The 14103-nt window shown below is 33.5% G+C and overlaps 1 protein-coding gene across 1 annotated transcript; it reads left to right on the top strand.

The window, feature by feature from the left end:
- Window positions 1-4982: 4982 nt before the first annotated feature.
- Window positions 4983-11121, top strand: LOC132604550 (homeobox-DDT domain protein RLT1-like). The gene is made up of 8 exons (XM_060318101.1): window positions 4983-5241; window positions 6832-6939; window positions 7035-7661; window positions 8647-8726; window positions 9243-9713; window positions 9798-9881; window positions 9968-10065; window positions 10767-11121. The coding sequence occupies exons 1-8, from the start codon at window positions 5235-5237 to the stop codon at window positions 10837-10839; spliced, it is 1548 nt and encodes a 515-aa protein (XP_060174084.1). The 5' UTR covers window positions 4983-5234; the 3' UTR covers window positions 10840-11121.
- Window positions 11122-14103: the final 2982 nt, after the last annotated feature.

Genomic DNA, 14103 nt, shown 5'->3' with positions numbered 1-14103 from the left:
TATAAAAACATTTATATATTCACGAAATAAAAAAAATCTAATTTCGTTTTTTAATAAACGAAAAAAAAAATAGTTGTAAAGTCAAGACATAACTTTATTTTAAATATAAATATAATTCTAAAAACTATAGGGAGAAAAACTAGTTGTAAAGTCGTCAAACTTTAGATGGTCATAACTTTGCGCTCGGACGTCCGATTTACGCGATTTTTTTTTGATTTTGGGTATTTTTCCGAGATCTATGCACACAAACGGCCGTAAGGCGGTTTGGCCGAGCCGATTTTTAAAAAAACGCCTTTTATCACATTCAATTTTAATTTTTCCCCAAATTGGCATGAAATTTTCAGTTTTATTTACTTATAAGATGATGATACGCAATAGATTTCAACGTAAAAATCCAGGGATAATGTATCTGTGAATGTCAATTTCACTTCTGCGGTTTCAATTTTTGAAAATAAAGCTGACTAATTTTCTCGATATATAAAGTTGACTAAAATAACCTTACAGTTAAACACTAAGTTTTTTGAAAAATATATTTTAAAAAAAAATAAAAAATGGCTTTTAATCAATTTGGAATATATATATATATATAAGATCAATTTCAAAAATATATAAAAAAACTGTTTTTTTTTATATTTCGTGGATTGTTCCACGAAATGCAAAATAAAAAATTAAAAAAAACAGTTTTAAATTAAAAAATAAAACAGTTTCGTTAATATAAATAAAACTGTTTTTTTTTTTTTGCATTTCGTGGAACAATCCACGAAATATTTCATTGGTACATGAATGAAATATATATATATATTCCTATTTCATTTTTATATAAACGAAATGAAAATAAAATTATTTTCCTATTTCGTTTTTTAATACACGAAATGCAAAATATATATATATATATATATATATGTATATAATTTCCTATTTCGTTTTTTTATTCACTAAATACAAAAAAAAAAAACCTATTTCGTTCATTAGATTACGAAATGCAAAAAAAATAAAAAAACAAATCAATTTCCTTCATTAATACACGAAATAATATATATATATATATATATATATATATATATATATATATATATATATATATATATATATATATATATATATTTTCCAATTTCCTTTTTATACGAACGAAATTAGAAAAAAAATTATCCTATTTCGTTTTTTAATACACGAAATGCAAAAACAAAAAAAAATTATAATTTCCTATTTCTTTTTTTATTCACGAAATAAAATAAAAAAACATCTATTTCGTGGATTGTGTTAAAAAAAAAATCATTTTTTTCACGAAATTTAAAAAAAAAAAAAAAAAAAAGCTATTTCGTGGATTGTTCCACGAAATGCAAAAAAAAATTTAAAAAAAAGCTATTTCGTGGAACAATCCACGAAATAGCAAAAAAAAAAAAAAGAGTTGCTGCTATGAACAGTAACTGGGGTATTTCGTTGAATGATCAACGAAATACCCATTTGGGTATAAAAAAAAAAAAGACAGCCTATTTTGATGTAATTGCTGTAAAAATATGCCATTTTGGCTCCGGACTCATTATTTTCCCCTTAAAAATTTGTTTAATAACTCTACTATTATTTGATGACTCCACTATTGTTGCTATAATGCTTGAGGCCTATTATTATGTTATCCTTAGATGTGATGTAGTAGTTATTAAATTTCAAGATTATGTTGTTTGCTTGGTTAATGTTCTTCTTCCTTCAAAGGGTTAGCCTCTGCAGCAATGTTTTTTCCATGCCCTCTCTTTGCCAAACATTCTATTTTTATATTGCTTTTGAGTTACGTTTTGCTCACTTAGCAGTTAGTACTTTGTTTCTTCTAATTAGGTTGGTGTGAATTCAAGCTATATTTTCTGGGTATAGTACGTAGAAGTCAATGATGATTTACTCTATTTTTGTTTTGCTTGTTTTATATTTTTCTGGTGTTAATCAAATACATAGATTGGCATTCAAATTAAAGACGCATCTTCGACATAATTTTCATATCAAAAGACTTTCCACGTTCTTAATAGAAGCCCAAATTTGCCCTCCGTAACATTTAACAGTCCGTTGATTTATTTGTTATGTTGTTATTACAAGAACTAAAAACATACACATCATTTAATTGAAGGTTAAATATGCTCAGTTACATATCACAAAGATTAAAATAGGAATAATGTAATAACACAGGGATTAAAAATGTCTTTTTCCCTTAAGTTTATCATGAAAGCGTGCAAATATTGGTTTAGTGGATATTTTGGAGGCTTTATTATACCCACTAGTGATCTTTTATTAATTCATGCTCATTTTTCTTATTTTTCAAGTTTAATTCTAGGACAAATTTCTTTGAGGAAGGGAGCATGATGCAATATGGATTTACGCACAACATATAAAGTTTAGACAAGTGAACATCAAGAATTTGAAGTGCTACAAAACCTTCAAAATAAAGGCTAGTAAATGAGGGTATGAACACCATCGCGGAAGTATTACCATATGAACAGGGAGCCTGAACGCAAGGAAGGCTGTACTAACGCGAAAATGACTCAGGCTTTATGTAATAGCCCTTAATAGATACTCCCTCCGGATCAAAAAAGTATTCACATAGCCTTTTTTCGAGTAAAAAAAGTATCTGCTTTTTAAATCAAGAAACAATTAACTTTATCTTTTCAGATTTGTCCCTATTAATTGTTATGTGGTTATGTGATCAAATCTCAATGCCTATTTAATTAAGGGTAGGTTAGTCAATTTACATATTTTTTTTTTTGTTAGAGTGAGTAATTTCTTAAAGGGTGTGCAAATGACTAACTGGACTTTTTTTTCGATCCGAAGAGAGTGTACTATAAGTAGTTAATTGTAAGGTTTGTTTCTACTAAATTTTATCTTTTTTTTTTTGTGCAGATTGCCCTTCAAAGGCACTGGTCTTTAATTTTTGTCCTCAAATTGCTGGTCTTTAATTTTTTCCCTTCGCCTAATATCATGAGGTTTGGGGTTCGAATCCCGGCTCAGTAAAAAAAAATCACAAGACAGAATTTCGTAGCAAAATTAGGCCTTAAGATAGAGTTTTGTAAAATTTCAACTGAGTAAAAAAAAATTGTCTTAATGCAAACCTTTACCTTAGGTAGAGTTTGCCTTATGCCTGAAAGCAAAACTCTGTGTTAAGTAGTTTTGTAGTCAAACTCTATCTGATCAGACAGTGTTCCTGAAGGTAGCAAAACTCTGTTTGATGCCTTGTGAATCCCAAATCAAGGAGTTTTTAGCGAAAGGCGAAAATTAAAGACCACCCCCTGAATAAGGACAATCGTGCAAATTGGCCCTTAACTTATTGTTTGATGAATTGACTATCATAACCTTTTTTTTTGCGCGGATTGCCCTTCATTTGGGGTGATCTTTAATTTTTGCCCTTCAAATTGGTGGTCTTTAAGTATTGCCCCTCGTCTAACATCCTGAGGTTGTGGGTTCAAACCCCAGCTCAGTAAAAAAAAAAAAATCGCAAGGCAGAATTTTCGCGAGCCAGAGGTTGCAAAATTCTGCCTCTGCCTCAAGCCTCAGGCAGAATTTTGTAAACCTTTCATGCAAATTCTGCCTATTTGGGCCTTAAGACAGAATTTGTATGGGCATAGGCAGAATTTCTGCATTTTTTTTCGCGGATTGCCCTTCTTTTGGGGTGGTCTTTAAATTTTGCCCCTCATATTTGTGGTCTTTAAATTATGCCCCTCATATTTGTGGTCTTTAAATTATGCCCTCATATTGCCGGTCTTTAATTTTTGCCCTTTGCGTTGCAACCCTGAGCATTCACGCAGAAATCTGAGGTTCTGGGTTCGAACCCTCGCTCAAGTATAATTTTTTTTAAAAAACATTGCAAGACAAGGTTTGGGTCGCGTGTATGCCGGACCCGGCATACACTTGTGAAGAAATTACCAAAGTTATGCTGGACCCGGCATACTTATGCCTTATGGGCAGACTTGGCATAAGTATGCCGGGTTCAATATAACTTTGGTAATTCCTTAACAAGTTTATGCCGGGTCCGGCATACTTATGGGCAAACTTTTAATCGGCAAACTTAAAAGTCTTTTCCTAGTTATGCCTTATGGGGCAAAATTTTAGTTAAGACACAATTAAAAGTATGCCCCATAAGGCGGAACTTTTCCTTAAGGCAGAATTAAAAATTTGCCTTATAAAACAAAGTCTATGTCTTAAGGAAAAATTATGCCTTATGGGGCATACTTTTAGTTATGCCTTAACTAAAAGTTTGTCAAGGCATAACTAGAAAAAGACTTTTAATTAAGACTTAACTAAAAGTTTGCCCATTAAAAGTTTGTCCATAAGTATGCCGGATCCAGCATAAACTTGTGAAGGAATTAGCAAAGTTATGTCGGACCCGGCATACTTATGCCAAGTCTACCCATAAGGCATAAGTATGCCGGGTCCGGCATAACTTTGATAATTCCTTAACAAGTGTATGCCGGTGGGGGCATAGCGAAATTTAAACTGTGCCTTGCAATTTTTTTTTAAATTTTTGACTAAGTGGGGGTTCGAACCTGGAACCTATGAGTTTTAACCGAAGGGCAAAATTTAAAAATTTCAAATATGAGGGGCAAAATTTAAAGACCATCCCAAAAGAAGGGCAATTCGCGAATTTCTACCCATGCAAATTCTGCATCACAGGCTGAAATTCTGCCAAAGACCACCTTTTTGAGGGTTAAAAATTAAAGACCACCTCTAGCGAAGGGCAATCCTGCAAATAACTCTTAAGAAAGTATTACGACTTTATTTAAAGTGGCTTTGGTATCCAAAGTCAAGACAAGACAAGACTAAAACTAAGTTATTCCAAAGTGATTATTAGACGTTTATTAAAAACTAAAAAATAAAAATAAAAATAAAAATAAAATTAATAGGGCGCCCTTGAAAGATGTAGATTTTGAACCTAGTCCCTTCACATGCCAAAATTGACATACTATACCGGATATGCAAATCTATTCAATTCACCTTTAGTCCTTTTATTATTTCCCTTTTGGCACAGCAAATCTCTTTCTTTATTTTTCTTCCTGAAAATGCTACTCATTAAAATATATGTCAATTTTGAATTATAACATATGCTTATATATGGTCTCTCTCTGTTCTCTATACATGTATGTATGTTCCAATTTTTTGTTCTTTGTACAGATTCATAAAAGACATCAAATTGGGGTTTGAATTTTAAGTTAATAGACAAAAGGGGTTAAGCAAAAACCCATAGAAATTGAAGACAGATCATGGAAGGTATTTAATTTTCCTTTTTTTTTTCTTTTTCATTACATAGTAAAATTAATTATGGAATTTGGGTATATTAAATTATGCTTAATTTAGTTTCCATATATCGGAAAGTCACTATTTTGGGTGTTATTTGGAATCTCGAATTTGGGTTTTAGATGTCTAGTTTCATCATTTTATATTGCTATATGAATTTGCTCTTTATTTGACAATCCTGATGTTCAAGCTAGCTTGCGTGCGCTCGACTAGTTTCACGGGTACCTGCTATCTCCTATAGGTACATATACGGGTAACTCTGTCCAAAAATTACCTAGTGTTTTGCCTTCATGGGATTTGAACTTAAGACCTAATGGTTCTCAACTCACTTCATTGACCGCAAGACACGTACCCTTGTGTGCTATTTTGTTTTAGTTTCCTTGACCATGAGGCCATACCCCTTTAACTGCTTTATCATGACTTTTTCGCTTCCGCTATTTTCATTTTCATAATGCTTTGAATTGCTTCTCCTTATTTGACCTTTTTTGCCTTGCTTGCTCTCGAGCCGAGGGTCTTTCGGAAACAACCTTCCTACCTTCAAAGGTAGGGGTAAGGTCTGCGTATACTTTACCCTCCCCAATCCCGACATTGTGGGATTTCACTGGGTATGCTGTTATTGTTGACCATGAGGCCATACCCTTGTGTGCTATTCCAATGCCAGTATAACCTTGAAAGCTGCACTTTTAGCTCTTCTATGGATGAAATGAATCGCTGTGTGGAGGGTAGGCTAAGCTGGTTATCTGGGTAACTCTTTTTTTTTTTTTTCACATCGCGAATCTGATTTCAACTTAGTTTCATGTGTTCTTTTATAGGGTGTATTACCCACTATTAGATATTTTTTTTTTTTAAAAGAAAATACAACATGGTGGGAGTTTGATCAGTTACTTGATAATTTCCTTTCTCGTTGTGGATTATGTCGTAAACTCCCTGTTAATCTGGCTGTGAGAAGTTTGACTAGATTACAACAACATACCCAGTGAAATCCCACAAAGTGGGGTCTGAGGAGGGGAGAGTGTATGCAGACCTTACCCCTACCTTGAGGGACAGAGAGGTTGTTTTGGGCAGACCCTCAGCTCAAGGACCAGAAATTCAAAGCAATACGGAAAAGAAATAACGGAAGAGAATAAGCCATGGCAAATATTAAGTCTGACTAGATTGAGTCATTGAATTCTTTGTCCAAAAGAGAGAAAAGGCATGTTACACTAAACAGGTAGAGGAAGTAGTATAGGTCCCTTGGTAAAGTACTTGGTTGTCACAGCACTTTTATATGTGATACTCCGCCAAGAGTTTTAAATGATTGTTGTGAGGTATAAGATGCATCATTCCATAATTCTTTTGACTTCGATGAAGAAGAATCCCTCAACACTTTGTGGCTATGAACATCTGCTTTCCATCCTAATACCTTGATAGATTTTTTCCCTTTGGTTTGACTATTAGATATCTCAAAGCTTATGAATTTGTTCAATTTGAAGTTGTACCTTGGTGTTGGAACAGTTGATTGTGGTCTTTATTTCCATCTTTCATAATTGTTGGCTTTATTAATATCTTTTATCCATACACTAGATTCACGTGAAATGCATTCCGAAGATGATAAAGGTCATACTGGGAAAAACAGGGCCAGAATAATCAAGACACCTGCACAAAGAAAAGGTCTCGAGAAATTTTATCAGGGTAACATATCTTACTAACTTTTTCTTGTTTTACAATGAGCTGCTATTCCATATGTTATTTCAAATATAACAATGAGAGAGCTTGCAAACTTTCAGAACATAAGTATCCTACAGAGTCGATGAAATTGGAAGTGGCCCAGTCATTGGGATTAACAGAAAAGCAAGTTTCTGGGTGGTTTTGTCATAGGCGGTTGAAAGACAAGAGGCTATTAAGTCGGGGAACATATGCAAACGGAAGACAAGATCGTTCAAGTGGCGTCATTCAGGACCGTGGCAGCGGTTTTAGGCAGGATTCTTGCGGAAGTACTAAGCAAGGAGATGATAAAAATTTTGATCATCGGGAAGTTGAGAGTAGAAGATTTACTGATGTGACGCGTGAAGTTGATACTCGGTATAGAGCAGAGTCTAATCTCATGGAGGACACACCTTCAGGAAGTACCTCTTCCTTACGGGATGCACGTTTTTCACAAAATGTAGACTCATTTGATATGGCAACTTCAAGATATCTACCGTGTAATCAACTTACTGATCTTAAGAGTGTGAAACCAAGGACCGGCCCATCAGGGTATTTAAAAGTGAAAGGCCAGGTAGAAAATCCTTCAATTACTGCTGTGAAGAGGCAATTGGGAAGTCTCTACCGGCAGGATGGTCCACCACTTGGTGTTGAATTTGACCCGCTTCCACCGGGTGCTTTTGAATCATCAGAGCAAACTCCTGTTGACGGTGAGTTAAAATGGTTGCTTCTTGTCTCTTTCACTGTTCGTCTTTCTCGGATCCAAGTTTTTTCATCCATTCATTCCATTGATGTGCATGCCTTACTCTCCCAAAAAAGACTTTATCTCCTTAAAGCATGCTAGTTCTGTTCGTATTTAGTTTAGCTTTTGATTTTTCGATTTTGTCATGCCTCTCTAGAATTAAAACACTTCTCTTATCAAATTGCTCTGTGAAAATTTATGTGCAATTTCATAAGGAACAAATTTTTTTTATTTGGAATAGTTCTTTTTCATGTTTTAAAAAATAATTATGACAATACTGTGTTTATTTTATAAGAAAAGCTAATATGTTCCGGATGGAGAACAAAACCAGCTCATATATGACAATATTATTAAATTTGGATTAAGACCTAAGCTGATTCTTTTCTCTAGGTTTTCCAAGATCTTTTATTACATATATAGTGAATTAGGGTCAGCTTGTCTTTAATCTGCAAGTTATGAAGTCTTTTTTGTGCTAGTCCTTTTATTGAGGCCATCTTGTACATGCTTTTGTCTATGCAGAATTACCAGCTTCTCTGCTTTTATATTTAAGATTGAGTTGGCAGACAAAGCTCAGAACCTCGTAACTCTTAATTTGGTTCATCTTCTATCTTTCGAGAGGAATAAAATTAGAATCTTATCAATACTTTATCAACTTCGCTGAGCCCATTATCATAACTATGTGATGTTTGAAACTTCCACATGCACAAGTCCATGGTGTATAACGTTCCTGTAGTATTCAAATCAATATTTGTTTAGATGTAAAAAAGAGTTTGAGGGCTCTCTCTCTCTCTCTCTCTCTCTTTTTTTTTTCTTTTTCTGAATGAGTGTAGTTTATATGCTTGAGCATGTATTCACTTTCTTGGTTTTTGCATCTCATTGTGGATTCCGAAAGTGTAACTTAGTGTCTAATACAGAGAGTTTCTGACTTTTACTTTCATATTAATGTTTGTCAGACCCTGAGTGTGATGGAGAACCTGTTCCAGATCTTACACCAGATTTCTCTGAAGTCTACAAGCAATCCAATTCATGCATAGTAAGTGGATTTTGTGCATATTGATCTTAGTGATTTGGTAACCTTGATTTCATAGTTCACAACCATGAACTTACTGCATATTTACAGGAATGCTTAACTTTGTGTGAAGTTGATAATTAACTGAATTTAGACTAGGCATTTTATAATTTTCTACTCTGTGACAACAGTTGCTAATATTCTTCAGTCGATCTTTCAAATGAATAATGTGAAGGAAGTACCAAACATAAAACTGTGGAACAGCAAGACTACACAAGAATCCTGTAGGGTTATTATATTTCAACTTCTTTTTCATTTAGATTTTTTGCATCAGACCTTGGATAGACCTTTTTTAACAATAAGAATAATAATAATAATGGACCGTGGATGGCGACTTGTTTTAGCGGGACCTTACCTATCTCGGGGATCAAACATTTTTTCATTTTTCTACTGGCGCAAATGTATTGGGTTGAGATATAATTGTGCTTTATTTTGCTTTTGTCCTACCATACCTACTCTGCTTTTCCATTGGTCCAATAGGAATATGGGTCCATCTGCAAGACAAACTCTCATGTGTCTGATTTGGATGGTGCAAGTTTCAAGAAATCACTCAAGTCTACTCATCCGGAATATTACATCAACCAAAAGCCTGGTGAAAATACCTCTATGCACAATGGCGATCGTTACTATCTTGGGCGGAACTCATCAATAGACATGCGCAAAGATTCCAGAAGAGAAGTGGCAGTTGATGGCAGATGCAACTATAAGTTTATGGCTAAACATGATGGTGCAGAAATTAAAACTAGTCCTGGCTCTAGCGGTGGTTTTCGAAGTCCCTACATTGGAAAAGTCAATAGAGAGCAGGTGACGCCTAGAGTCACTAGCTGCAATGAAGTGAGCCTTAAGATTGTGGAGGAGGAAGATCTTGAATGCAAGCCTTCAAATTTTGTCCGGAAGGGAAGTAAGCATCGTTATTTTCCACAGAGAGAGCTATCCAGTAAAGTTGAAAAGGTACAAATATAATACTATTTTAGTGCTGTGCTTCTTTGTTAGCCAGCAATATCCTGATAATTTTGCCTTGAGTATGATATATAGGATTACATCCATGTGGACAGACCAGCCGTTGATGAAAATTATAATGTTGATCGCGTGAAGATACCCTGGGATAATGAAATGAGGGTAAGCTTCTTAGCTCATGTTAGCATGTTACTATTTGTAATTCCTTTAGGTATAGATATGGTTATCTGAACACAACAAATTTGAAGGCTGCCAAAAGAGTAAGGGATGAAGCTCGTAACCATCAAGAGTATATGAGGAAAGCATCAGTGACACGAATGCCATCCCAGACAAATCATCAAATAAGGTTTGGCCACGTTAAGTTTTGAATTCTTACCATAAGTATGTGTACTGTCCAATCGCGAGTGTGCATCTATATTTGAACCTATATGGCTCCATCTTGAGATGTCTGACTGAGATATCATGGTTTTGGAGAATCATATTTAGTTATTTGATATCTTATGTTGAACCGATTTTAAAGATAAATTTGTGAAGTGCAAAAGAATATATAGTTGAAAGTTGTGCCTCTCATAAGTGATTTAAGTCTCCTGTCTCCATTACCTTCTCTTACCCATTCGTAGAAGGTTGACTTATGACTCTGCAGAACAATGTATGGTCCATTTTCTGTACTTTGTGCATCGTATAGTGTTCAACATAAATGGCTCTAGCTTTCCATGTTTTCCTGATAGTTATTGTTCGAGTGTATTAAGTTCTGGTGTCTGGTTATTAAGTGCTTCTATGTGCTATTACAAACAAAAGAATTAAGGGTATTATGAGGTGGTGTTTTGTCATATTATAGGAGGGTCTTGTATTTTGCTGTGTGATAGCAAAGGTATTAAGAATGACTCTTGAATTTTATATATGGACAGTAGGGGGACTAGTAAATTGAAAAAAAGAGCAGGTTCCGGTAGGGTGAAATTATTTGCAATGTCGGTGTATATAAGTTAAATTCTTCAAGAATTATCTTTACAGTTATGTTAACAGTGGTACTCGTTGTGTTCGTTCTAGGTCTGCTGCACAGATGCCCTCTAGCTTTAGTGAAGATCACAAAACAGGAGAAACCAGTTCTTTTGAGGGTTGAGAGACTTGCAGTTGATTAGAGAAAAGTTGAAAGTCCAGAGAAGCTGTAGTGATTCTTGGATTCCTATTTGTTAATAGAACTTCCATTGAATTTGTACAGATCAAAACAAATTCTTCTGTTTTGTGAAATTGTGGAACTTTGGTCTTTGTACAGTAAAAGTAGTAGTAAAATATTTCAATTGTAGTAGCTGGATGCTGAAATTAGGAGAATATGAGTAGATGTTGCAGCCATTTGAGCTTTAGATGTAATGAGGAGTTAATCAAAATAAATCTTCATTTGTTATTGCTCGGACTATTCAAAAATGTCAGCCGGTTCGTATTGGAGGATATCCTCCAATAGTAGTGCATTTCAGAGGATCCGGCACGGGCGTGTGCCAGTTTTGGAGAGTCCGGGCAACATAGGTTCTACCCAGTGGCAAAGACACCCTATAGAAAGTGGTGTCTTTCGACATTGGTTTGCCAATTTTTTTCCGTATACATGTGCATGTAAATATATTTTTCTAAAAAATATGTATATATAATAGGCCGATGCCATCTGGGAAAAAAAAGAAAAAAGAAGAAGCAGCAAATATCAGTTGGACATGAAATAAAGTCTAAAAGACGACCTATCTTAAATCCAAACTAATTTAGAAGTCGAATTGTGATAATAGACCGACAACAGTTTGATAAAATCTTGAGTACGCCACTTATTCTACCTGATTTTTCTGTCCAAGCAACCAAAATTAAAGACTTGTACATAAAAAGTGAAGGAAAAAGAAAACATACTACAAGAAAAAAACCTGAAAAGAATAACTCATCTAATTGCTTTAGATTGAAGAGATAATGAAGCATCTCACATGATATGTTTTTCTTTAAAGCCAAACTCCATTTTAGTTTTTCACATGGAGAGTTTCTGTTATATATTATTGATAAGTACATCAACCCCCCCCCCCCCCCCCTCACCAAATGTTGTGGTGCAGTAGATGAGATTACTCCTCCCTTAATTAGAGGTCTTCGGTTCGAACTTTGAGTATAGAAAAATCTTTGATAAGGAGCGATTTCTCTCACATGGACCCTACGTGGCGCGAATAATTTGAATTTAGTCGGACTGCGAATATCAGATCCCAGGTGGGAAAAAAAAAGTACATCACCACACACGAGTATGTTCATTGAAGGGACCATGTGTAGTTCTCTTTTGTGGCTATTTCTGTTTCTATAAAGTGCTTAAGCTCGTGTAGCTGTGGTGTTGGTCATTTTCAATAGGTTGTTGGTCATTTTCAATAGGTTGAAAAGACGAGTGTTCTTGTCAAGGGCATTTTTTGGGTCATAATATTTCTTAAAAATAAATAAAATAAAACAACCAGATTGAAGTTTATCTATGTAATGATAAAAGTCCAAATTACCAACAGGAGTAAGGTTTCATCTTTAATAAAAAATCTTGAGTTCAAGTTCTGTGTATGGAATGACCTTTGCAAGGGAACAATTTACCCTCCAATGCAGGACTTTCTGACACGAATCCGAATTTAATCTTATCCTAATACAAGTACTGAACACCAATTAAAAAATAAAATAAAACAACTCCAAATTATACAAAAATGTAATTTGTTTGTATGTTCAATCACCATGATTGATTCAACAACAAATGCATTTATACACAACTATACTTCATCCCCAACAATCAAAACTCATACTTCCTCAATCTCATATTAGTTGTCGTGTTTCGCTTTTCGAGAGTCAACTTAATTAATTTTTGGAGCTAAATTAGATTAAATCAATTCAATATTTAAAATTTATAATTTAGATATTCAAAAACTATATAAAAATTATTACAAATTGTAATTCTTCTCGTATGAATATAATTAAAAAATATCTCAAAATGAAAGGCAAAATTTATTTATAAAAAAATGAATTCTAGGAAGCATTCTGTCAATAAAAAGTCAAATCAACCTTGATAAGCCACTTTTACTGGTTTACGCATTTCGAGGATTAAGTGCCATTCCTTAATTAATAATTTAAAATAATTTTATTTTCTCCATTTTCTTTTCAAAACTTTCCACTATGAAGAATAAAAAGCCCACTTTATTCAGAACCCATAAAAAACAAAGAGAGAAAAGCGAAGAGAACATAGAATTTTCTTCTTATTTATTTGGTTCGACAAATGAAAGAAAAAGAAGATATTTCATGTTGGTTCATTCCTTTTTCACTTTTATTATGTTCTTTTCATCCAGAATTTAGAGAACAAGAGTTAAATCATTTAGTATTTTATGTGAGCTCAAACATTATATCAACTTCTTGTAAATAAATTGAACACATTCAAATGAAAAGTAATCTTTCTGCCCTAATTTATGTGACATTTTTCACTTTTTATAGTTTAATTTGATTAATCATTAGAGTAAAATTGAATTAGATTAACTTAATATTTTAAATGCTAAACCTAAATATTAGAAAATTATACGAACAACACTATAAGTTGCAATTCTTATCATGTCAATATAATGAAAATTACATCTTAAAATATTGGCAAACTTCACATAATTTGAATCTCGAGAAACGAAAAGTATCACAAATAGAGACGGAAGGAGTATTATAAATCTCTAATTTGACAATAAAGAATATTTTAAAATATCTGAATGGTCATACAATAACAACATAAACACTGTAATCTCACAAGTATAGTTTGAGGTGGGTAGTCTGTACACAAACTTTAACCCTATCATGTAAAGGTAGAGAGGTCATTTTCGAAAAAATTCCGACTCAAGAAAATCAACTAAAACGATTTTGAAATAGAAAATACGAAAGTGAAGAAGCCATGACAAAAAAATAACAAGCAAGACATAGTAGCCTGGGAAAAAGGAGCAGTAATAAGAGCTTTGTAGTACCATAATCGAACTATCGAAGTACAGGAAAAATCATATAGTTACAGAAATCAAAGGAATGTCTGAAAGGCCAGAGTAAATAATTTAACTTTACGAGATGATTCACAGTCACACAAATATCTAAGACTTATTTTGACCATAAATTTTAAAAGTCTTCTTGTATTTTTTAAACTACGTGCTTAGTTAAATGGTGTCATACAAATTGAGACGGAGGGAGTAATAATAATACTAATAATGAAAAAAATAAAATAGGATATACTACAAACTTTTGATAATCATGGTTATTTCCAAAGTATATTTCCTCACCACACATAGTTTACTACTAAAAATAAAAACTTAAAATACTTTTCCATCCCAAAATAGAAAGAGGTAGAAAAACACAATTTAATTGACTTATTATTTTTTTCTAC

This window comes from Lycium barbarum, chromosome 7 (genome assembly GCF_019175385.1).
Source record: "Lycium barbarum isolate Lr01 chromosome 7, ASM1917538v2, whole genome shotgun sequence".
Lineage (NCBI taxonomy): Eukaryota > Viridiplantae > Streptophyta > Magnoliopsida > Solanales > Solanaceae > Lycium > Lycium barbarum.
This window is presented reverse-complemented; position numbering and strand designations above follow the sequence as displayed.

What these genes read in the sequence shown, in the direction of transcription:
- LOC132604550 (XM_060318101.1), top strand. An exon ending in TCTCGAGAAATTTTATCAGG is followed by an intron (nt 6,940 to 7,034) that starts GTAACATATCTT and finishes GCAAACTTTCAG; the next exon opens with AACATAAGTATCCTACAGAG. An exon ending in CAGACAAATCATCAAATAAG is followed by an intron (nt 10,066 to 10,766) that starts GTTTGGCCACGT and finishes TGTTCGTTCTAG; the next exon opens with GTCTGCTGCACAGATGCCCT.